The sequence below is a fragment of the Oratosquilla oratoria genome, chromosome 3 (genome assembly GCF_046742065.1).
Source record: "Oratosquilla oratoria isolate Oo_2021 chromosome 3, ASM4674206v1, whole genome shotgun sequence".
Classification (NCBI taxonomy): Eukaryota; Metazoa; Arthropoda; class Malacostraca; order Stomatopoda; family Squillidae; genus Oratosquilla; species Oratosquilla oratoria.
In genome coordinates this window covers 29,887,200-29,912,248 of record NC_134779.1, presented here as the reverse complement: position 1 = coordinate 29,912,248, position 25,049 = coordinate 29,887,200, and the positions used below count along the sequence as shown (strand labels likewise).

Here is a 25,049-nt window from a genome sequence, read left to right as displayed (position 1 = left end):
CATTACCCATATATCGGTCATATATGAACTCTAAGCTCTCATCCGTGAGGGTAATAGCTGTTGATCACAGGTCCAACGCGTGATCCAAGACAATGGTGAATCACACACACACACACACACACACACACACACACACACACACACACACACACACACACACACACACACACACACACACACACACACACACACACACACACACACACACACACACAACCGCTCTCTTCTGGGAGGGAAATAGCTGTCAATCACGAGTCCAACACGTGGTCCAAGATCATGGTGAATCACACACACAGATACACACACACACACACACACACACACACACACACACACACACACACACACACACACACACACACACACACACACACACACACACACACACACACACGGGCCCTGAACTCTCATCCGGGAGGTTAATAAGTGTCGATCACGAGTCCAACACGTGATCCAAGACCATGGTGAATCACATACACACACACACACACACCTCTCATGGCGCTGTGGTTAGAGCTCTGGCCTGCCACTACGGAGGTCCGGGTTCGACTCTCGCCCGGAGCTGAAATAATAATAGTATCGCAGCGCTGAGGGGTGTTACTCCAACTCTCGTGGGCGGGGAGTTGGGTGTGTGTGTGTGTGTGCAAGGTCATAGCATTACCCATAGATCGGACCTACGAGCTCTGAGCTCTCTTCCAGGAGGGAAATAGCTGTCGATCACGAGTCCAACACGTGATCCAAAGACCAAGTGAATACACACACACACACGGGCCCTGAACTCTCATCCGGGAGGTTAATAAGTGTCGATCACGAGTCCAACACGTGATCCAAGACCATGGTGAATCAAATACACACACAATCGACTTTTGATTTTATTCTGGCTGTCACTGGGCGATTTAAGCTGTTTAGGGATGGGACTCCCCTTCGACCAGGTAACGTCTTTGCACATTTTATTCTGGCTAACGCCTGCTGAAGCTGATTTTTTTTTTCTCGTTCGTTGAATGTGCTGCACTCCTCTTTTCGACGTTTATCATTAATAATTTTCTCGCTCTCCGCCATCAAGGATCTGAGAATCTTTCCTTAAGAAATAATCGGGAAGACCCAGCCCCCTTGCAAGATGAAGAGAGGAAGTCGTTTATCTCAATTTTGTTGACATAATCCAGAGAAAATAAGATTGACCTTCCCTTGACGACGACAATCATGTCTTCTTTTTTGTTTACATTTCTCCTTCCGCGCTTTCGTGCGTCGACGACATCTTGCGGAGACTTTATGTAATTCATGATCGCTGCAGCCAATGACATAATTGTTTTGAGTCACGTGACCCAATCCTGCCAATCGTAGTTCTTCGTTTCACAACGAAAAGGACATCGCAAGGGCGCCAAGTTAGTTTGTTAAGGATCTGTGTCGAGTTGGGGTGTCGGTGTCCAGGATTTGATTTTATGTTTACACAAGTGTCTCGAGTGCTTTTCGAAGGATCACAGTGTCTTTCAAGAAATATTATGTGTTTTTCGTGTGATCGCGAGTGCCGTTTCAAGAATGTTTCTCTACGAAAACAAAAGGATATTCCCACACTCCCCAAACTGCAGGACAACTGTCTACGTGTCAGTCAAGGTAAGTGACGAGGCGCATTCGCATTTTTTTTTCCAGCGAACTAGTTGGCTAGCCACAGCAAAGCCAGATTAACCTCGTGCAAAGATACAACGCATGGGCGGTTCCAGCTTGTGTTTAGCTGTTCAGCTGGACACCAGGGTGGTGGTGTGTGGGGAGGGGGAGGAGGAGAGGCCCGTTATCTAGTTATTTATTTATTTATGTATTTATTATTATTATTATTATTATTATTATTATTATTATCATTATCATCATCATCATCATCATCATCATCATCATCATCATCATCATCATCATCATCATCATCATCATCATCATCATCATCATCATCATCATCATCATCATCATCATCATCATCATCATCATCATCATCATCATCATCATCATCATCATCATCATCATCATCATCATCATCATCATCATCATCATCATCATCATCATCATCATCATCATCATCATCATCATCATCATCATCATCATCATCATCATCATCATCATCATCATTATTATCATTATTATTATTATTATTATTTTTTTTTTTTTTGGGGGGGGGGGGCTAGTGAGGTATCACTCCCACGGGCTTTGATTAAGCCCGTGCGGTGGTGTTTATGTAAGACACACCTTGTGGAGAGGAGGTGGAATAGTGTAGCTAGTCAGAGTGGGATAGGGGGAAGTAGAAAAGAGAGGCTGACCTCTTGGCGGAGGCCCGCTAAGAGGTTAGGCTCGGTCAGATAGTCCAGTTAGCTACGTCATCGGCCACCCCTTGACCTGGTCCACCCATTTCCGGAGGGGCAATGACAGTGATTGTATATAAATGATAATAACACCAACAGTAATGATGACAATGATAATAATGATGATGATGATGGTGGTGGTATAATGATGGTATGATGGTGATGATGATGATGATGATGATGATGATGATGATGATGATGATGATGATGATGATGATGGTATAATGGTGATGATGGTGAGGGTGATGATATGATGATGATGATGAGGGTGATGCTATGATAATGATATAATGATGATGATATGATGGTGATGATGATATGACAATGATGATGATATGTTGATTATATGATGATGATGATGACGATGATGATATGGCGATATGATGACTATATGATGACGACGATGATGATGATGATGATGTTGATGTTGTTGTTAGACTGGTGTCCATTTCTTTTGATATGCTCCCAAACCACTGCCATCAGCAGAGAGAGAGAGAGAGAGAGAGAGAGAGAGAGAGAGAGAGAGAGAGAGAGGTGGTCATTTTATGTAAAATGTTATGCTTCGCTGAAGCAAACCCTCACAAGGGGGATTAGTATTCAGTGAACCTTTTTGCCACACACACGCACGCATAGACACACACGCACGCATAGACACACACACACACACACACACACACACACACACACAGATATATATATATATATATGTATATATATATATATATATATATATATATATATATATATATATATATATATATACATATATATATATATATATATATATGCTGGGACATTGTGACAAGTCGATGAAGATGGAAAAAGAAGTCACTGGTCTAGTTCTGAATTTATGAGTTTATTCCTGAAAAAAACATAGAGCGAAACCGGTCAGCAATAAACTCACAAACTCGGAACTAGACCCGTGACTTCTTTTTCCACCTTCATCATATATATATATATATATATATATATATATATATATATATATATATATATATAAATATATAGCGCCTATGCACGTAGGCACTCACACTGGCACAAACACACAGCAGCAGTTTGAATCATGGCAGGGAGTGTGAAGAATTCTGCCATAATCATCAAATCCCATAGCAGATTAAGACGGAAAATAGTGTAATCCTCTCACGTTAAATACCTCCCTGGATTTATCAGTTCCAGTGTACAATGGTCCGACGACCCCATGACATGCATTGCAGTATAAAAAAAAGAAAAAAAAAAAAAAAATATATATATATATATATATAGTATATATATATATAATATATATATATATATATATATATATATATATATATATATATATATATATATATATATAATCTCCAAATGTCATCCGCCCTGATTACACTGTACCTCTGCTGTAACTGGTGAGCGTGACTGGAGTCTCCCTAAATTCCCCTCGCCCGCAGTCTTTTGTCTTGTGTATATTCTCCCACTTACCCCCTCGTATGTGTCTGCTGAAGAGGACCGCAGTTGGTGGCCGTGATATACAAAAGCTGCAGTACTCATCTTTATCTTTATTTTTATCTTTATCTCTATCTCTATCTCTATCTCCATCTTTGTCTTCATCTTTTTATCCATCTGTATCTCTATCTTTCTCTCCATCTTTTTCTCCATCTGTATCTCTATCTTTATAACTATATCTTCATCTTTATCTCCATCTTTATCCCCATCTTTATATCCATCTCCAACTCTATTTTCGTTTATCTTTATCTTTATTTTTATCTTTATCTTCATCTTTATTTGGTGTTTTCTTAATTCATCAGAACCCATTGCTTTCAATCAACTCACTGAAGAAGGGCCGAAGTTCCAGACGTTTTGTTAGTTCAGAGTTCGGATAGTCCAGAACAAGGAAGATTGTTTCTTCCTCGAATTTTTCACTTGAGTTCATACCAAAACAACAACAATAATAATGATAATTGTCTTACTCTATCCCATCTCTTGAGACTCCTCGAAATGTTTACGTGAATTCATAAAAAAAATAAAAACTTGTTTTGGTCCATCATGTCTCTTGAGACACCCATTTCTCTTTCGTCCCCATTTCTTCACATACATACATACATACATACATACATACATACATACATACATACATACATACATACATACATACATACATATACCAAGGCTTTTTCCCCCTTACAAGGGAGGTAGCCAAAAAGGAAAAGGCATAAAATCATTCCCACCCATTCCATCCCTAATGACACTCCACACCCGCTCCACCCTCCCTCTTATCTTAGCACCTCCTGGATGACGAATGATAATGCGAACCTGGACATGCCTCCTTGTCTCGCCTTCACCCTCGCTCAGTATGTCTGCAACTTTGAGGAGACACGTTTTCAAAACAGTCTTCTCTCGTATGCTGACTGTAGGGCTTTGCTCTGCTTCCTCCTCCGATAATGGCGATCCCAAGAATTGTCAGAAAGATTGTTTCAGTATTTTCCCCTCGTTTACTAGATCCTTTGGCCTCTACTTGCGTTCACGTCCTGGTCAGTGCCACTTGTAGTTTTTCCTGAGGCTGAAACCACAGACTCTCCTCTATTTCTTTGGCGTGGGGTTGCACGCTTCCTTATATGGGTTCCAGGTGGATAACGTATCTTGACTGAAACGGTTTATAACCTCTACACGATTACCTGCGATTGTAAAAATCTACTCCTGCATATGAAAATAACAATTATAGACTTCCAGACGTTAGTATCCATTCACGGAAGTACAAGAAAGCATTCAGAGAAAATATCACCAAGCAGACATATTAAATTGGACGTTTTAGAATATATACATTAAGACTGATGCAAAAATGACAAATGCGATCGCCTGACGACATTCAGCAATGCCATAACGATAAACGCGAACCAAAAGGGTTGTCATGCGATTTGTATTTTTGCTTCACTGCAAGAATATCCTGTAAAAACCGAAAACGGTGAAAAGGACGACGGTTTTGGCCCCCTGTTCTGCTTCCTTCCAACAGAGACTGGATTTCTAATCGCTCATATGTACGCGATTTCATCTTTAATATTAAATGGAATATCATCTCATAGGAATAACTGCATGCGGGCAAATGGATTAGACTTGGTTAAATTTTCGCATCGTAGCAGTTTATTTTCTCTCTCTCTCTATCTATCTATCTATCTCTCTCTCTCTCTCTCTCTCTCTCTCTCTCTCTCTCTCTCTCTCTCTCTCTCTCTCTCTCTCTCTCTCTCTCTCTCTCCTTCTTTCTCTCCCTCCTTCTCTCCCTCCTTCTCTCCCTCCTCTCTCTCTCTCTCTCTCTCTCTCTCTCTCTCTCTCTCTCTCTCTCTCTCTCTCTCTCTCTCTCTCTCTCTCTCTCTCTCTCTCTCTTTCTCTCCTTCATCTCTCTCACTCTCTCTGTCCCTCCTTCTCCTCTCTTTCTCCCTCTCTCCCTTCTCTCTCCTCTATCTCTTTCTCCCCTCTCTTTCTCTCTCTCTCTCTCTCTCTCTCTCTCTCTCCTTCTTCTCTCTCTCTCACCCTCCTTTCTCTCTCTCTCTCTCTCCCTCTCTCTCTCTCTCTCTCTCTCTCTCTCTCTTCTCTCTCTCTCTCTCTCACTCTCTCTTTCTCTCTCTCCTTCATCTCTCTCACTCTCTCTTTCTCTCTCTCCTTCATCTCTCTCACTCTCTCTTTCTCTCTCTCCTTCATCTCTCTCACTCTCTCTTTCTCTCCCTCCTTCATCTCTCTCACTCTCTCTTTCTCTCCCTCCTTCATCTCTCTCACTCTCTCTTTCTCTCTCTCACTCTCTCTTTCTCTCTTTTTTCTTTATTTCTCTCTCCCCCTTTCCCTCTCTTTGTCTGAACTCCACGAAATATGTACATAGAAAGACTTCCCATGAACTAAAAGATTCACCAGAGTAATACCCAAAAAAGGGGGGGGGAGGGGATTTTGTTTTGCTTGTGCTCTTAAACAGCCTGGCTGCAGCCTCTCACGTTGATACTGGTCTCCCTCGGGCCTCGAAACGAGATTTCTTGATCAGCGTCGAGAGACTCGTCTCGTGTTCTCGGGTCTCGTATTATGGCGGGGGGGGGGGGGAGGGGGGAGCGGAGACGGGGAGGTGGGAGGGAATCCCTCCCTCCCCATCCTCTCTCCTCCCTCCCACATCCTCACAGAAAATAGAGTCGCTGGGAACGGCGTCCACGTATCGCCTCTTCCGCGTCGCTGAGCGGCACGTTAGTCTTTATTCTGGCTGCCGTCAGGGTCAATTGCTCATCTCTGTGACGCCACTTAACCCCCCACCCCCTCCCCTGGCGCCAATCCCTCGGAGGCGAAGGTGTCACAGGGCGTCGTCACTAGAAAGGCCCTTTTTTGGCAACGGGTGCCAAATATCACCATCCTCTTTCTTTCTTTCTTTCTTTCTTTCTTTCTTTCTTTCTTTCTTTCTTTCTTTCTTTCTTTTTTAATCATGGCAGCCTCCGCCATCAGGAGTCGGGTTTTGTTTGTTTTCTGTAGCACTGCCAGCGAGGGCTGCGCGCGCTACCTGGCGTTGCTAGGGACTTCCTTCAGTACCTCCCGCAATACACGCGCGGTGGGCAAGCTGATGCCTTGGTGACCCTTAGTGATAAACTCGCTCACCTGAATTGGCTTTCCGTCGTGCGTGTGATGAGATGTGCACGAGTACATCATCTTGAGAGCCATCCACGCCACCAACTGCGCATGCCATTCGCTCCGCCGATGGAGGTTCCCTGCCACGCAGTAGGCGTCCCCGATTGTTTCCACCTGTTGAAGAAGAAGAAGAAGAAGAGGAAGAAGGGATGGCCTGAGCAGGTTTATCGACAAAGTTGATAGTTTTAAGCGGGAGATGAGGCTTGCTTCCCTTCAATTTTTTTTTTTTTTTTTTCGTCATGTTAGGCATCAGTGAACATTTGTAAGTTTCGCCTGCTTTTGTTTTACTCTTGAGTGGGGAGAAGGTGAGAGACAGACGGGCGAAATGTTTAGAGGAAGGGAAGATTTAGGCACATAACCAGTTTGGGTTCAGAAAAAGGACGGCCATGTATTTCCATCGTGTTGCGTTTTTACCTAAAACCTACCGACGTGCAGCAAGAGGGATGGATGGCGGGTCGACTTTGTATATCTGAATCACGAGAAAACATTTGATAATGTATCTCACAAAAGACTATCATGGAAACTGGAATATATAGGAGGGGTTAAAGGGAGTCTGCTGAAATGAATAAGGAACAGATTAATGGGAACGGGGGGCTGCTAGTAGGGTCCAACAGGGCTCGATGTTGGAATCAATAACGTGATCGATCAATGCTAATGGCATGATAGATGAAACAAACGCTTACACGAACCTACCTGTTGATGATACCTAGATTATGAAGAGATTCAGAAGTTAGGATAACTTAAATTGTTACAGAAAGTTCTAGAGTTGAAGAAGAAATTGTAGAGTAGTTGAGATGGAACAAAAGCAGGTTCAGAAAGATCGTTTCCCAACGCTAGCACCCCCCAGATAAAAGATCTTACCTTATAGACGTCGAGCTGACCGCAAAAGGAATCGAATTGTGTGTAAAGGTTTTGTAGCATGTTGATGACCATGATGGGCGTGGCTGTGGCGCAGATGGATGTGAAACCAACTATGTCGCTGAAGAGCATAGTTACTTCTTCATGTGTCTGGGCCTCGATGGTTTCGCCTGCAGAAACAATAATTGAGTTACTCGTACATCTCACCATATTACTTCCGCCATAGATCCTGCCGTAATGTAGTTGTGTACCATTACTGTGTCTAACTTCAATATATTTTTTAAACTTATACGTCCATTCACTGCAAAAGCACTACTGCCTTAACTATCATGAAGAATGTAACTGCTGCAACTACTACTGACGCTACTAACTTAACTACAAGTACATTTACTACAACATACATAGACACTACTACTATAGTTGTTACAATGCCTCAACAATTTACGTTTGTATAACTAATCATGCAACGGAAAAAACTCGGAGACTTATAGATTTTAAGTAGAAAAGGTGACAAAAAAGTAAAACTTGATAATTGTGAATATCAAGTTTGGCAAAAACTGGTATTACTGTGTGCAGTAGTAGAGGTGAAAGTGACAGTAGAAGTTGCAGTGATGAAGAGGGTAACAAATGAATGTTGTTTCACGAATTTATCGTAAAATGATAATGGCTATGGTAAAGCCAATAGCAAATATGTAGATTATTTTACATTGCTGCATTGGATCTGACCCAGGCAGTGGGCGGGTGGGGGGGTAGGGGCGGGCCTGCATCCCGATAGAGATAAGGTTAAAGGAAATGAAAAGGTTATTTGGGTGGGTGTGGGATGGGTGTGTGCATACCTTGGCTGCCTTTCCCTCCTTTATAAAGGGGAAGGAGCCTTTCGGTGTTGAGGTACAGGTTACTTTAATGAAAAGGAAGAAATTAGTCTTCTTTTAACCTCCTCTTTACTATTGAGGCAAGCCGTTCATATAGATACATCGATATCGGAAACAGCAGCTACTCATAGCAAACGTGAGAAGAAGAAGGAAAAAGAAGACGAAGGGGTAGTAGGAGGTATGAAGCCATACGTACCGAGCCAAAGCCGCTTGGCAATATTCGGCGGGAAGATGAGATGAAGGAGGGAGACGTTTTTCTCCCGTTCCTCGCCCACGGCCCGATTGGTGGCCTCGATCGAATCTTTGAGATGAGCCATGCGACGCTTCAGCCCATCCTGCAGACGGGTCCGGGGGTCCGGGGACGCAGATTCGAAAAGGATCGTGGGGAAGGAAAAGAGAGAAACAACGCAGAGTGAGACTGCAGGCGCATCCAAACGTTAGACAGTCGAATATCGGTCAGGTTAGAAATCAATGACGAATTGAAGGCGAAAGAATCAGATATCATGTGCCTTGTAGAGACTCGAGTAAATTAGATTATTGATAACCAAATGGGAAACGGGGAGCGTCGCCTGTGGGGAAGGGACAGAGAAGAACAATATGGAGAGTGTGATGCTAACGGGGAAGAAAATGATAGAAACAATAAATGGATGTGGAACATGTGCAGCTGGGAGAAGGCAAAGCTGAGGTAATTCATATGAGAATAGCAACTGGGGGAAGGTGACGAAAAGAGACGACATGGCACACGCCCCCCTCCCCACAAAGAGGGGGGGAAGAATGAGGACAAGTAGTAAGAGATGATACTAGACATGGCTACTCACCTGGAAAAGGAACGGTTGAAGGAAGTGACAGTGTGGTCTAGGTGGGTGACATTATTTGTGTGGGTGAATTATATGAAATGGGAAACAAGTAAAATTGAAGATTCATGAGGAAATATACTAATGAGTAGAGTAATGAATAACATTATGGCGCAAAGGGTTAAAGAAATAACATGATTTACAAGGGACGATATACTAGCAATACTGAATTTACTCCTAACTAAAGAAACCAGTGTTATTTAAATTCTTAAATACCCGTGTCCTATAGAAAATGGCCATGTATTACGTTTCAAATGGTAGAAGAGAATATGGACCCAAGAAATGAGTCATACAAACACGGCTGATACAACATTTGAAAAATAAGATTTATATGGCTGAGGAAATTCTTTAAAGAAACGGATCGGAGGAAATTTAAGGAAATAAAAACAAAAAAGAAACGGATTTCTTCAAGTCAATGATAATAAAGACATACATTTTTACTCCATCCACACTTGGATATACAGTTTTCTAACCTCAGTGATACATATAACATTGATGCAGTGATGAAATAATCAATTTATACCGGATATGAGAAATATGTAAAACAAGATGCCTGAAATGTGAGCATATATTTGAAAGTAACGATCATGATCAGAGTGATAGAATATTACCAATCAGCACAAACTGGGTTGGAAATAATGTAATTATGTAATGTTATTGGTCTAATCGAGACGTGGGAGTTAATTATTTTGCCTGGAATATAGTCAGTGAGTGGGGCGTGCTTTTAACGGAGATAATCTCGTGTAACACGGTTTAATGATAAAAGCTTACAGACACCTCACTGTGTCGCTTTCGGTTTGAATCCATTAACTCATAACAATATTTACTCCGATTTCGGTTTTAGCTCAAATGGTCTATTCAGCTGCAATTTGAATTTGATATTATATCTGTACCATCTTAATTGTACTTTATGATAATTCTGTTAATCTGATTTTATCCGATATGTTTTCATTCCGTTTTCTAATCGGCAGAGCGGTTAACCCTTCTATTGCATTTCATGTAGTCGTTCTTAGATAAGGCAACATAGAGTAAAATCGCTTACATTTTCGTACAAAGGCTAATGTGGTCTTCGGACTTTCAATCATGAATTTTCAGATAATGCCAAGCCATTTTAACGTACATTTACTGGACCCCCAAGTGTATAAAGACCGGATATAGAAGTTAGGGGTTGCACAGATTCCAAAGGATTACAAAGGATTACAAAGGCAAAGCATGCCGACAGGAGACCTTTTGATCCATATCTAGGTCGGATGCAAAAAAAAAAAAAATCATTAATAATAAATTAAAACTATAACAATGTAAATAACAATTAAAATACATAATAAATGCATTGGTATAGTTGAATAACAAACAAACAGGTAAATAGTAAATGATAATAAATTGACATATAACTAATAATAAATGAAAATCAGACAGACAAATAATAACAAAACAAAAACAAATAATATAACATAAATTATAATAATTACAGCATCTTACTTAGGTATTTATCTAAATGATTCTTAAAGCTTCGAACTGAACTACATTGCACTACCTGTGCAGGAAGTTTATTCCATTCATTAACTACACGGTTGGCAAAGTTGTTTCTACCTACTTCCAAATTGAATCTATTTCCGGACAGTTTGAGACCATTGTTTCTTGTCTGATTCTCATTCAATGTGAAAATTTGGTCACTTTTGATGTTGTCAATTCCCTTTAAAATCTTAAAGACCTGTATCAAGTCACCTCTGAGTCTACGCTTTTTTAAGGAAAACAGATTCATGTGCTTAAGTCGATTTTCGTATGATTTATTTTTGATATTTGGAATCAGTTTTGTGGCTCGCCGTTGTACTTTTTCCAGTCTGTCAATGTCTTTAATGAGATTCGGTGACCATACGGAAACAGCATATTCCAAATGTGGACGAACTAACGATTTATATAGCTTGTTAATGAGTGATGGACTTTTGAAATCAAAAGATCGCGCAATCAATCCCAGAATCTTATTTGCTTTCTCAGAGGCTGAAATACACTGCTTGGATGATTTGAGGTCGTTACTGATAATTACGCCGAGATCTTTTTCACTATCCACTTTTGTTAACGAATTTCCAAATAACTTGTAATCGTACTTGCTGTTATTTTTACCTATGTGCATTACCTTGCATTTACTTGTGTTAAATTTCATTAGCCACTTTTCAGACCATTGCTGTAATTTATCTAAATCATCTTGAATATCTAATTGGTTTGAGTGATCATTTGCCACTCCGCACAGTTTTGTATCATCAGCAAATTTGGAAACAGTAGATTTTAGTCCATGGTCTATATCATTTATATATACTATGAATAGAAGTGGCCCAAGAACGGAACCCTGAGGAACTCCACTTGCAACACTTTTCCATCCAGAAGTTTTTCCATTTAAAACAACTCTCTGTTTTCGACCTTTCAACCAATTACTAGTCCAACCTAATAGGCTACCACTTATTCCATGCAAAGCTAATTTAGTAAGAAGTCTTTCGTGTGGGACGGTATCAAAAGCTTTTGCAAAGTCTAGATATATTAAATCTATATTGTTTCTTTTGTCAAAATTCGAGACAACTGTGTTGTAGAATTCGAGTAAGTTAGTCACGCAAGAACGTTTCCGTCTGAAACCATGTTGGCTATCATTTATCAAACGGTTACTTTCTAAATGATATTCGATAGCATCTCTGATGATAGTTTCCATTATTTTTCCTACGATCGAAGTCAAACTAATAGGCCTATAGTTATTTGGTTTCTTTTTGTCACCTTTTTTGAATATGGGAGTAACGTTAGCTAGCTTCCATTCTCTTGGGACATCTCCGGATATGATGGATTTCTTGAAAATAATTTCTAATGGAACAACAATCTCATTTTTCATTTCCTTTAAGATTCTTGGATGCCAACCGTCAGGCCCTGGTGTTTTATTAACTTTGAGTTTGTCTATACACCTTTTAATTTTTTCTTTTGTTATATTTACCGTAGTGAGTAAGTTTACCCCAGACTTTTCACAGGTTTCAGTTTGGAATTCACTTTGAGGTGTTTCGTTTACGAATACCGAGCTAAAATAATTGTTTAAGAGATTACACATTCCTTCATTTGAATATTCGAGTTGACCGTCAGCAGATAATAGTGGACCAATGTGATTCCTAACAACCTTTTTATCTCTAATGTAACTATAGAATTCTTTGGGATTCTCTTTGGATTTCTCAGCGATGTTCATTTCGTATTGTCGCTTTCTTTTTCTTATTGTCTTTTTTAAATCTCTCTGTATTGATACATAACTTTCATAGTCATTAGATGCACCCGAGCACTTATATTTCTTATAAGCCTGTCTCTTTTTAGCAATACTTTTTTCAGTTTCTTTGTCGAGCCACTTTGGGCGAGCCTGATTTGGGGGACGTCTGTCCTTAAAAGGAATGTAAGTTTGAATCATCTTAGTGAGCGTATTTTGAAATATTTCCCACATCTGATCTACAGGCCTTTCGTTTAATTTTTCCTCCCAATCTGTAAGCTGAAGCTCCTGACGTAGTTCTATGAACTGAGCTTTACTGAAATCGGGTATTTTAGAAACACAAGTATCTATTCTAAAATTGTTTAGGAGTTTGAATCTGACTAAGTTGTGATCGCTATTTGCAACAGATTCACCGACTTCTACATCAGTTACCATGCTTTCGCGGCTAGTGATCAATAAATCGAGTAAGTTTCCATATCTTGTGGGCTCTTTTACATGCTGAATTAAGTAATTGTCACCAAGAAAATCAATCAAGCGACTACCTATATGGCCATGTTCAAGGGTCATCCAATCAATGTCAGTAAAATTGAAATCACCCATTATCAATAAATCCCGGTTGCAGAAACTAGACAGTTCTTGAAATAACAGTTTGTCGTCTGCTAATGATAATGTCTTTGGCCTATATATTACACCTATATTCATTTTTTGTCCATTTGTTTGGGTTAACTCAACCCACAAACTGTCATATGCATCCTGTTTCACTTTCTCTAAAACACAAGCATGAACATTGTTTTTAACGTACAATAGAACACCCCCACCTTTCTTGTGGTTTCTATCCTGATGAAAGTGTTTAAATCCCGCAATATTAAATTCAGCTTCGAACTCTGTACCATTTAACCATGTCTCAGTTATTCCTATCATATCGAGATTTTCGCTTTTGACATACGCCTGTATTTCTTGAAATTTGTTCCTAATACTACGAGCATTAAAGTACATAGTTTTAAGAAACTCCTGATTACTTCTTTTTGACACATTTTGAGTTTCAATATCATGTCTTATATTATCATTTTGTTTTTTATTTATACCTTGCTCTATATTATTATTATTTGGTCCTTCATTGACATTCAATGCCTCATTAACATTTCTTCTATCAAAATTAACATTTCCCCCATCACGGACATCTGGTTATATTCCCTGTATGGTAAGTAGCAGAACACGGAATTTCACAAATCTTAGTAAGATTACAACTAATATTTTTTTTTTTACAAGAATGCCATCGAGTTGTATTTTGTCTGTTTGTTTTAATCTGAAGATTATGTTCAACTTGCACAGCCTCTAAAATTATGTTCCCTGCATAGTAAATTGCAAAGGACGATATTTCTCAAAATTGAGTACGATTACAGCCAGTATTTTTTTTTTTTTTACAAGAATGGCATTAAGTTCTATATTATTTGTTCATTTTAATTTGAGGCTTACGATCAACTTGAGGATACTAAGAGGTATTTTCAGTCGAATACGAACGTGCTCACCTGTGCCCTGGACTGTTCGCCGACCAAGATAACGTCTCTCGTGGCGTCGTGGATGGGAATATCGGACAAGAAGAGACCACGAGACGTCAAATCCTCCATTCCCTTGAGCAAGGGGGACCCCACAAAGAGGAGAGAATCGCTCTCTGGGCACTCGACCATCTGACCCTTCAGTTCCATGTTCTGCAAAACAAAGAGAAGGGGAAAATAGAGACACAAATACACTTTTAACAAAAAAAACAAACACAATTGTGTCTTTAAATGCGCGCACGCACGCAGGCACACGCACGCACTCACACCCACGCACACACACGGACGCACACACACGGACGCACACGCACACACACATACACACACACACACATATACATACACACACACACACACACACACACACATACACACACACGCATACAGATACACACACACATACACACACACACACACACACACACACACACACACACACACACACACACACACACACACACACACACACACACACACACACACACACACACACACACTCGCATACACATACACACATACGCATACACATACACACACATACGCATACACATACACACACAAACACATACACACACAAACACATACACACACATATACACACATATACACACACATACACACCCACACACAAACACACACACATACACACACATACACACACACACACACACATACACACATACACACACACATACACACATACTCGTACACACACAAACACGCACACACACAAACACGCACACACACACACACACACACACACACACACACACACACACACACACACACACACACACACACACACACACACACACATACTCGTACACACACACACACACGCGCGCGCGCGCGCGGCTTGTTGAAATGGATATGGACAACGTCGTGACCTCCCAAGCCTCAGATCCTGAATTCGAACCGCGCTCCCGACATGAAAAGCTTTCACTGATACTATAAACTGTTGTTGTTCCCCTTGCATAAGGGGATAATGTGTGCGTTTGTGTGTGTAAAGTTACAGCATTGCCCATAGATAGGGCCAGAGGTGCAATAAACTTTGATTCAGTCGCAGAGTAGCAGCCATTGCAAAGAGTGTAAATTCGGATGTAATTGCATATTCCCGATCTTGACTTTCGTCTGATCCCGAGGTTTTTTTTTCCGGATTTGCATTTTGTTTGAAGTAGATTTAGTGTTATGGAGATTTTTGAAGGGTACGCCTCGGCGCTGCTTTCTGATGTGTCTTTACAGTAGCCCGACTGATGACGTAACTGGACTCTTTCTCTTTTGTTTTTTCTTTGCACAGTCCAAGCTTCCCGTGATATTTATCTCATTCTTCTCCATGAATTCGAATAAACATAGAACTGCTTCATTTATAACTCAGAAACCACGAACATGTTAAAGCGGGAGAAAACGATAACAAAGGATAGTTTCCTTAAAAAAGAAAAGACTTTCGAGACTTACTGTTAGTTTGACTGGAACATGACCTGCACAAGTTATGAACCCTGCACAAGTTATGAACCCCGCTGGCGAGAATTCTTACCTTCATCTTAAGCCTGGAGCTTTGTTGGTGTTTGATGATTAGGACGAAAGATGAGTTGATCTTGGCCACGATCTGGTCGTAGGTCAAGTCGGTGTCTTCCGGATACACGAGCCCGAAGCAAGACCCGACCTCAGCTCCGTCCTTCACTGCTGAACTGCTGAAGACCTGCACAGGAGAAGACGTTGTTTGAGATTATCTTCGTCAGGAAATGATGAGGTGCGTGTACAGGGGAGGGGGGAGGGAGGTTAAGCTCTCACAACATCTCTTAACATACGGAACTTAATGGACAAGAACATAAGAATGATGGAGATTGCAAGAGACCATAAGGCCTACACTAGGCAGTTCCATGTCCATTACCACATATCATCACCATTCATAAAGCTATCTAACCTTCTTTTAAAACAACCAATAGTTTCAGCGCTCACTAAATGGTTACAAAGTCTATCCCATTCGTGAACCACCCTATGGGTAAACCAATTTTTGCCTATTTCCTTCTTAAATGAAAAAGTAAAGTGGAGAGTGGCCACCAAGAAGGGCCTAGTTGTGCATGCAGAAAGATCCGTCTTTATCCTCTGTTGGACCCTTGGATCAAGGCACATCCTTTGAAGGTCGCGGGCAATTTCTCCAGGAACCAACCCTGTGCTCAGCAGTTAGTGTGAGATCATGGACACAATCCATCGTAATTGAGCGACTACCGACGTTTAATTATTTTTGCAATTTTTACGATTTGACAAACACGCTTTCGTCTCAAATGACCTATACTTGACAGAAGGATGAACGAATCTATTATTTCAGATTCCATTACCTTCCAGCGATGCAGGCAGTTCATCAAATCTCGAAAGATTTTAGAATGCGAGTTTCTTTGATGTTTTCTCAGAAGTCTCGTTATGTAGTAATTCCACAGAACGGATTTAATAGCTTGGTATGAAGCCAGATTTTATTCTATTGTTGAAGAAGACCCACTGATATCCATGGTTGTTTTTTACGTTCGGAAAAATATTCATTAAATTGGTTAAAAGAAGGAATATATTCTTATAATCTCTTGAAGAAAAAACTCTACAGCTGTATTATAACCGACTTAAGATTCTCATTTTGTTTTTTGTCGAATAATGAGATGGAGCTATAGTACAGTATGACAATGTTCGAGCCACTATTATACCGAGTATGCTCAAACGACTAGTGTCTTTTGGTAGTGTCTCTGTCTTTTGGTAGTTGAGATCCGGTCATGACGTCAGCTTTGCGCGTTTACTTGATGACGTCACGATTGCCTAAACTGACAAGCAGTCAGGCCAAGAGTAATTAGTGATGGCAGTCCAGTGTCATCTGCTAGTGTGTATCATAATTCTAGTAAATGCATATTCGTAAGCTCCATTTGATCCTTTTTAGTGCATTTTTTCTTGGCGAGTTAACGTCAAAATATATTTTTTATTCACTTTATTATTGTATATTTAATAAACAGGGCGTGGAAGAACTTTCGGAGTGGACGATAATGGGTGTAACTTTGACACTATGTCTAGCAGTGGCATTAGTATTAATGTCTCTTTGAAAATCCGCGGAACGAGAGGCGTGAAGCTCGATTAAAGTTATATTGCCCAAGTGGCGTATGGAGCTATTTCAGACTGTTACGTTTATTTTCCGAAATACGTAACGTGTATCGTGGTCTTTCGTATCATGACCTACATGCAACCGGAGACAAGGTATCAAGTCCACACCGCCACAGATTATTTTTACGAAAACGCACAACGTAATACAGAGTACTTTTTTTTTTTTTTAACTTTGCCCCATATCGGGTGGCACTTACCTCGTTCGTGCGTGATCTTTGTGGCCTCGAGAGGATTAAATAAGTCATAATTAATCCCTCCCGCGTGTCGGGTGGCGTTCATGTCTGTGACCTGGCAGCCGCCTTAGGTCCATTTTACTCCGTTGTGTGTGGCCCCATTCAGTGGCAAAGGGTATAGTGGTAGACTCAATTAATCAATCAATCAACTGGCCACTCGGAATCCACAGTTGAATAAAGGCCTCTCCCGTTCTATTCCATGAGCTTGCGCCGACCAGACTCCGTCGCATCACTCTATTCCGTTTCTCAAACCTTTCCCACGCTTCCCAGCCACTCAGTCAACACACTCAGTCCATCTCTACTTCCCGGCCACCTCACCGGCCCAGTTTCCATTTTCGATCTATTATTACTTCCACAATATCTTGCACTTCAATTTGGTCCCCTCATCCGACATGCCTTCTTCATGTCCTTCTGTGTTGTTCCTACAAATTTTCTTTCCATATTCCTCTGTGAACTCCCTAACTTTTTCTCTCGCCTTCGTCAATTTCCAGATTTCACACCGTTACACATAGCTGGGATATTGCATTGATTGCAAACAATCAGTTTCAGACATATATATAATTGCCAAACGTTTCCCAATCAATTGTAATGCGTCTTTTTATGTCATTGTTATAACCTTGGGTTAGTTTCAGCATCTGGCCTAGACAACTATACTCTTAAGCTTTTTCAAGAATTTCACCATCGATTATGATTATCTTATTAAACGTTACTTCGGTTTTACTCTTATTTACCTTCAAGCCAGATCATTCAGCAGATCTTGCAAGTCTTGTACTCTTTTTTTTTATTCTGAACTCAACTCTGGAAATCTCTTCGAGATAATCTGTAATTTCTTTGAGCGAAATTACATAATTTTGTCGTACTTTTTTCTCGATACTTTTTTTTTTACTTATTTTCTATCTTTAAACAGTCGATTTACATGTTCAACTAACACATTCAGTGTATTTGCATTTGAGTAAGCTCGGGGACGCCATAACAGACTTAACATACATGGACGAAAGATGCGTCCTTGTGCAAGTTTAAATTCAGAGAAATAGTAACCCTTGGCTAAGTAGGAACAAACAAAACTTTAGGCAAAGTAAAAAAAAAATGGACATTACTAGTACTTGAGTAACTATTACTAAGTAGTACGAGACTGATCGCGTGTTTGACCGCGTGAGTGGTGCTGAGCCAATACGCAATACAGTACGGATGTCGGCGTAGAACGATGCATTTTCTGTGCAACTAGACCACAGGCCAAAGACATGGCATGTCTATACTTTTTATAACGAGTTTACATAAAAAAAAACACACAAGGCGACATATGTGCCAGTCTTCAAGCACGCGTGATATAATGGGAAGTAAAACAATAATAGAATGAAATAGTCGGTGGTGGCAACAGGTCATTCTTAGAGTCGGTAAACACACAAGTCCTGGAGCGAAACGTCAACAGTGACGCATGTTCAGTGTCGACAGCGTCGCATGAAAAGGCATAAATTAGAAGAAAAAAATCTTTATCATTATGACAAGTCAGATTCTATTCTGAAAAATAATCATACGAGTCATACAAATAAACCAATAAGTTTATTCTTTTCAACACGCATGTATGTAGACAATATGAAAAAATGTGTTCCTTTCTATTTTCTTTTGTGATAACTCAGACCCGATTACTATTCGTGATGCAAGCTAGCCCTTTGTAATAGGAGGGGTGGTGAATGGGAGTGGAGTATGTGGGGATGAAATAAGTGGGAGTGGATTTATGCCTTTGACTTTGGCTACCTCCCTTGTAAGGGGGGAAAAAGCCATTGGTATATATAACGTATGCACGGTATGTTAACATCTGGACCTACGTCAGCACGTATTTTGCCTATTATCCCCTACACCTGTATAAGGAAAACCGTGTCTGGCACAATGAGCAACCTACCAAGTACGACCTCAAGTCCGAGCCATTACAGTCCGGGCGTTTGGTATGTCCAAAGACGATTACGAGTGTACCTAATACAGTCAGTCGCCTTTTCTTCTCAGCCGCCCTCGTTCCTGATCCTTCCCTACACTCCATAGCTCCAACGACTTGTACTACCTCAACGAAACTTACATAAGAAATAAGAATGAAGGAAATTACAAGAGACCATAAGGCCTACAGTAGATAGTTCCGTCTCCCTTACCACCTTTCATCCATATCCATAAAGTTATCTATTCTCCTCCCTGAAACATTCAGTTGTTTTAACACTCACTACCTGGTTACTAAGACTATTCCATTCCTGAACCACTGTTGGTAGACCAGTTCTTACCTATTTCCTTCTTTTCAATTTAAACCTATTACGACGAGTCCTGGCCTGCTGTCTTAATACGATACTGCATTAGCCTTGCTAAAGCCCTTACACCACGTATAACCAGCAATACACATGCCGCCAAGTCGTCATAAACGCCTTCATAGCGGACAACACAACGACACTAAGCTAATAGAGGGCACAAAATTATTCATAACTTTTGTGTTGAAATATGCCGGCCCAGCATAGGCAGCACAGACACACCACAAAATGCAGGTCTTGTTAATAAAGGCACTGAGAACAGTTATCGGCTTCACACAGACAACGCCCACAGACCACTTCCACGTGGAGACCAAAGTTTTACTCACGTGCAAGCATCTCCACACGTAATGCATCTCACGAATGGGCCATGATGTATATCAACTGATAATCTTGTTAGATTACATCGATATTTTTTCATATATGTGGATGACGACATCTTGACAGGTTGTGAGAGAAGCAGAGGGGAAAACACACAAATAGTGCGAAACTAGTTAAAGAATAAACTCTCGTTCTATTTGTGTGTTTTCCCCTCTGCCTCTCTCATATATGTGTATATCACTGTTTATCTGTCAATCAATATACATAGGACCTCGTTAAGGACCGAAAACTCGGCCGGCTTGCTTTGATATCATATTCCGTTCTATCATAATCATTGGTGCAATCTAGGGGTTAATTACCATATACAAAACCTTGTGCTCCAGGTTATTTTTCCAATGCTGGCTACCAAACAGCGCTGATCGGTATTGGAAACCTAAGCGGCATGTGACGGTATGTTGACGAAACTAGATTATCGTGTAATCCCCGTCAAGTTTAAACTGGGAGAGTTGTTTGATAGCAGGGCTTTCTAAAAACTTAGGTCAGGGGTCAAGATGCATGAAGAATGCATTCACCCAAAACTTGGCACCTTTCCATTCCGCGCTCGCTCTTCTCGAGTGAGGTCTCTGTTGTGCCCCGTTAACCGTTCTTCTTTAACTTCCACATCATTCCACGTAATACTCTCTTTCCTGCGTATTTTTTGTGTAAACACAAGTAAGCAATAGACGGCAGGACTGGCCCGTATATGCTTTCATTGAATCGGCTTAACGTCGCGAACTCCCTCTATCAGGAGGCTAGGACGGTGCCCCTTACAGAGGACTTTGTGGCGTGGAATACGATAAACCATGCTCATGGTCCAACTCGCTAGTGGCAGGGCTCGAACCGCCTTCACCTCAACCTCCGTCGCAAGTAGCGACGCTCTAGCCCCCTCGGCCAGCGAGGACCCACACTTCATGCACTTCCATGAAAAATGTAGTCAAGTGAAACATTAAATGCCTTGAATTCGTTTCATCATGTAACTGTTGTAAGCGGTTTTAGGCTACTCCGGCATAGAACCACATTCTTTCCCTCTAGTGTGATGATTTTATCCGAAAAGGCTGGCTACCATTTTGAGATCCGTTTTGCTTGAAGACCTCTTTAGGCACTTGGTTCACGACAGCACACTCTGGTGCCAACTTATCCAACATTGTGGTCATGTCGGGAACAGTTGAACCGCTGAGGGGCGCTCGCCATAGAGAAAAGCACCGTGAAACAGATATCCTTTCATGAACGAGTCTGGCGAACGGAAGTGCCCCAAATTCGGTGTGAAACTCCAGACAATGCGTTTGACAGAGTTGCTGGGCGGGGAAGCCTCGCGTCTGTTAGAGACAACAATGGAAAAGGGTTTAACGGAAGGGGAGAGTTTATTCTTAATTCCACCGCGGGAAATTCAACCGTCATTAGGTGAATGGAGCATTTGCTAATAAACAAAACGTGATATTGTGGCACTTTGTGCTACGCTTTATAAAAGTCGATATCACATGGCATTTTTAGTAACAGATGGCTTTATACATTTTTATTCTTTTATTTTGCAGTACCTATTTTCACTACGTCGCAGAGTAATGAATTAAAGTTTGGTAGTGTTGTCTGGGATGAAAGTTTTTTTTCATTTGCAATTTTAGTACACAGCCATGTAGCAGATTATACAGCAATTTATGGTAGATTGTATCCATCTCTATCATTTTGCTGATATTTCCCTCTGTCGCTTCAAAGTATTTGTATGATTCTAAAGTTTTATCAGATGCATTAGTGTTCATAATTTATTCATGTTTAATGCTGTGTCCACTTCAGCATAGATTTCATCCTGTCGTCTGAGCTGTGTTTCTTTCTTTTTAATGATCATGCAACACATTAATCCAAAAACATCAGTTTTGGGAAAACGCCTCAGAGTGATACATTCTAGAAAAATGAAGACAAATGTGTTGACGATATCGAGTGTAACATTGATACATAGTGCCATGTATCAAATTCCAATAAAGTTTAACAGAAACGTGACAGGAGATTATGTTGTAGTTACTTGGAGACAACATTGAAAATAAGGATAATGTCGAACCGTATATCTGGGTCATTTCTTTGAGTAAGGCATTCTGAGCACAGCAATAAAAAGCGATGGAATTTGAGTTTAATACAGTGTATCAACAGGTGTTGTGGCACTGAATTGCAAATAAGATACATTGAGCTGAGCGTTGTGGATGCGAATGGCCACCGGCACCCTCAACTGTGGACAGAGCCGTGATACAAAGATGTTTTCACATTCGGGGTGGGGTGGGGGAGAAATACTTGGAAAGAGAAGAAGAACCTGACTTACCTGCAGGAGCCCCGTGCCGAGCTGCGTGAATCGCATGTCCTTGCTGCAGACGAAGTGCCAGGGGAAGGCGTGACAGAAGCTTTCGACCCCAATGTTGAAGTCATGGACGTTGGCGCTTGCCTGCTGTATCTCCTCCCCCTCCAACTCGTCCAACTCCTGCCGGATCGTCGAGTTGGCCGAAGAGGAGGAGGGGGAGGAGGCGTCCTGTGCCAGCGTGGCTCTCCCATTGTCTCTGATGGTGTACAGAAAATAGTATCGGTGCCGGTTTCGGGTTCCGTTGGACGTCACCGATCCCTTGGTGCTTGATACTTTGACCCAGCGGCCGAAGAGCTGGACTGCCACGCCCTCAATGACGCCACTCATGAAGTACCGGATGAGTTCCCGGTTGGTATGGTAGTGGAAGAGCACGGACTCTCCCTGGCGGTTGCACAAGAGAGTTGGACCTTCGTCACGGAATTTGGCCAGAGTGTTTATCATGGCACCGCCACCGAACCCACTTTCCCCGCCACCGCCGCCACCGACACTGACGCTACCCACGCTACCACCTTCACCGATATTGTCTCTGATGATGTCGCAGATGCTGGTGAGGTTGCTCAGGAAGCCCTGGAGGTCGTTCCCCAGGGATTCGAGGGCGCTCCCGTAGAAGGCGCGGCACTGTCGGACGTATTCTTGGCCCAGCCTCGAGAGGAACTCCTCGCTGTTGACTTCTGCAAAATATAAATGAAGCTTCGGATGAGTGTACAGTCAGGATAAGGAGCCATCTCCCTGTAAGTTCCCCCTCGTATCCACTCATTTCAATTTCCCCTTTTTACCCATCCTCCCTTGCCTTTTCCTGATTACCTCTTTCGTAACAATTTGTCCAAAAATGGTCTCCATCTTCGTTAATCATACAAATATACAAATATACCACCACAGAATATCGTTAGATAAGATGTTCGAAGGTAGACTATATCAGTAGAAAAATATAATATAGAGTAATCACATGCAATGTATATAAAGTTCTAGTCCGCAGTCCATTTTAGAATCCCATTTTCTTATATTTTATTCTGTATCATTTGATAATAATTCTCCTCAGATGGGATGGATAAGGAATATAGGGTAATGCGGCATATTAAACAAGAGATAATCGGAAGAAGGAATTAAACCAACTACTGTCCAATAATGTTCGCTGGCCTGGCGGGTTCGAGCGTCGCTTCTTGCGGCGGAGGTGGAGGCGACGGCAGCACAAACCCTTCCGCCAGCGAGTTGGACCAAGGGAATGGTTCATTCAATTCCACACTACAAAGTCCTCTGTAAGGGGCACTGTCCTAGCCTCCTGATAGAGGAAGGGGAGGGGTTGTTAGGCGGTGTTGAACAGGATTAGTATTCAGTAATGCTGATTCCAACAAGACACAATGGATCAAGTGGGACGGTTCACAGGTGTTAAAAGTATTTGCCAACCGATTTTATGGCGTCCTTCAATCATGCAAAAGAATCGTGAAAACGTGTGGGCAGTATCCAATCATCTCTCGTCGCACATATTGCTCTCATCATAACAGAAATAAAGCATCGACCTCACACCAGACAGAGGCTATTGAATGGAGAAATTTTAATTCTGTGATTTTTTAACGGGGGTGCTCCCACGCCCATTAGGGCGTGTGAGGGCAGTCCCTAGGAGGTGCAAGGATGCCTAGGAGAAATTAGAGGAAAATATGTGTCTATATGTATGTTATTTTTGTGCTGGAAAACGACTTTGAGGCAAATGCATACCTCACAGCAAAATGAAGAGCAGAAATCGGTTGAATTCTGAACATGTGAGTAGCACTCTATACAAAGGCGCCAATATTTGATGCCATCAGAGAGAGAGAGAGAGAGAGAGAGAGAGAGAGAGAGAGAGAGAGAACAGCAGCAACAGTAACACAAAGTGTGCTGCACAGTACAGCCAGATCACGTAAATTCAGTTTTACTTATGTAAGTACTTTGGATCTATGTCGCACACAAAAATATATATAAGCTTTGTCAATGAAGATAAAAGAAAAACGCGGATTTTTGCTACGTGTCATCAAATTTGTATTTTAGATTTTTTTCAGCAATTCAGGGGCTGCGAGAACTGACTACTGATTTGAAAGGGATGAGTATGTTGAAAAGGGTTAAGAACCACTGTTTTGAGGTAACGGACACTTTATAAATTTCTTTTACTCCGAGAAAGAGAAGAAAAAGAGTATCTAAAATGTATCTCGGCAACAATTAACGATAGATTGAGTGCAATTGTTTGAAAGTGTGTTAGATTTAGATATCAACGGCCTGGCAATAGAGATAGACAAATATATATATATATATATATATATATATATATATATATATACATGCATATAAATGTATGTATAATATATATATATATATGTGTGTGTGTGT

At 41.2% G+C, this 25,049-nt stretch overlaps 1 protein-coding gene across 1 annotated transcript in view; it reads right to left on the bottom strand.

The window, feature by feature from the left end:
• The window catches only part of Gycalpha99B (guanylate cyclase 1 soluble subunit alpha 2), a 130,006-nt gene that overhangs the window by 9,810 nt on the left and 95,147 nt on the right, over positions 1-25,049 (bottom strand). Inside the window, exons 5-10 of the mRNA XM_076178357.1 lie at positions 22,656-23,362; positions 15,869-16,033; positions 14,308-14,487; positions 8,895-9,033; positions 7,830-7,996; positions 6,939-7,082 (exon numbers count right to left, since the gene is read on the bottom strand). Of these exons, the coding sequence (XP_076034472.1) occupies positions 6,939-7,082; positions 7,830-7,996; positions 8,895-9,033; positions 14,308-14,487; positions 15,869-16,033; positions 22,656-23,362 (1,502 nt within the window). The remainder of the gene's footprint in view (positions 1-6,938; positions 7,083-7,829; positions 7,997-8,894; positions 9,034-14,307; positions 14,488-15,868; positions 16,034-22,655; positions 23,363-25,049) is intronic.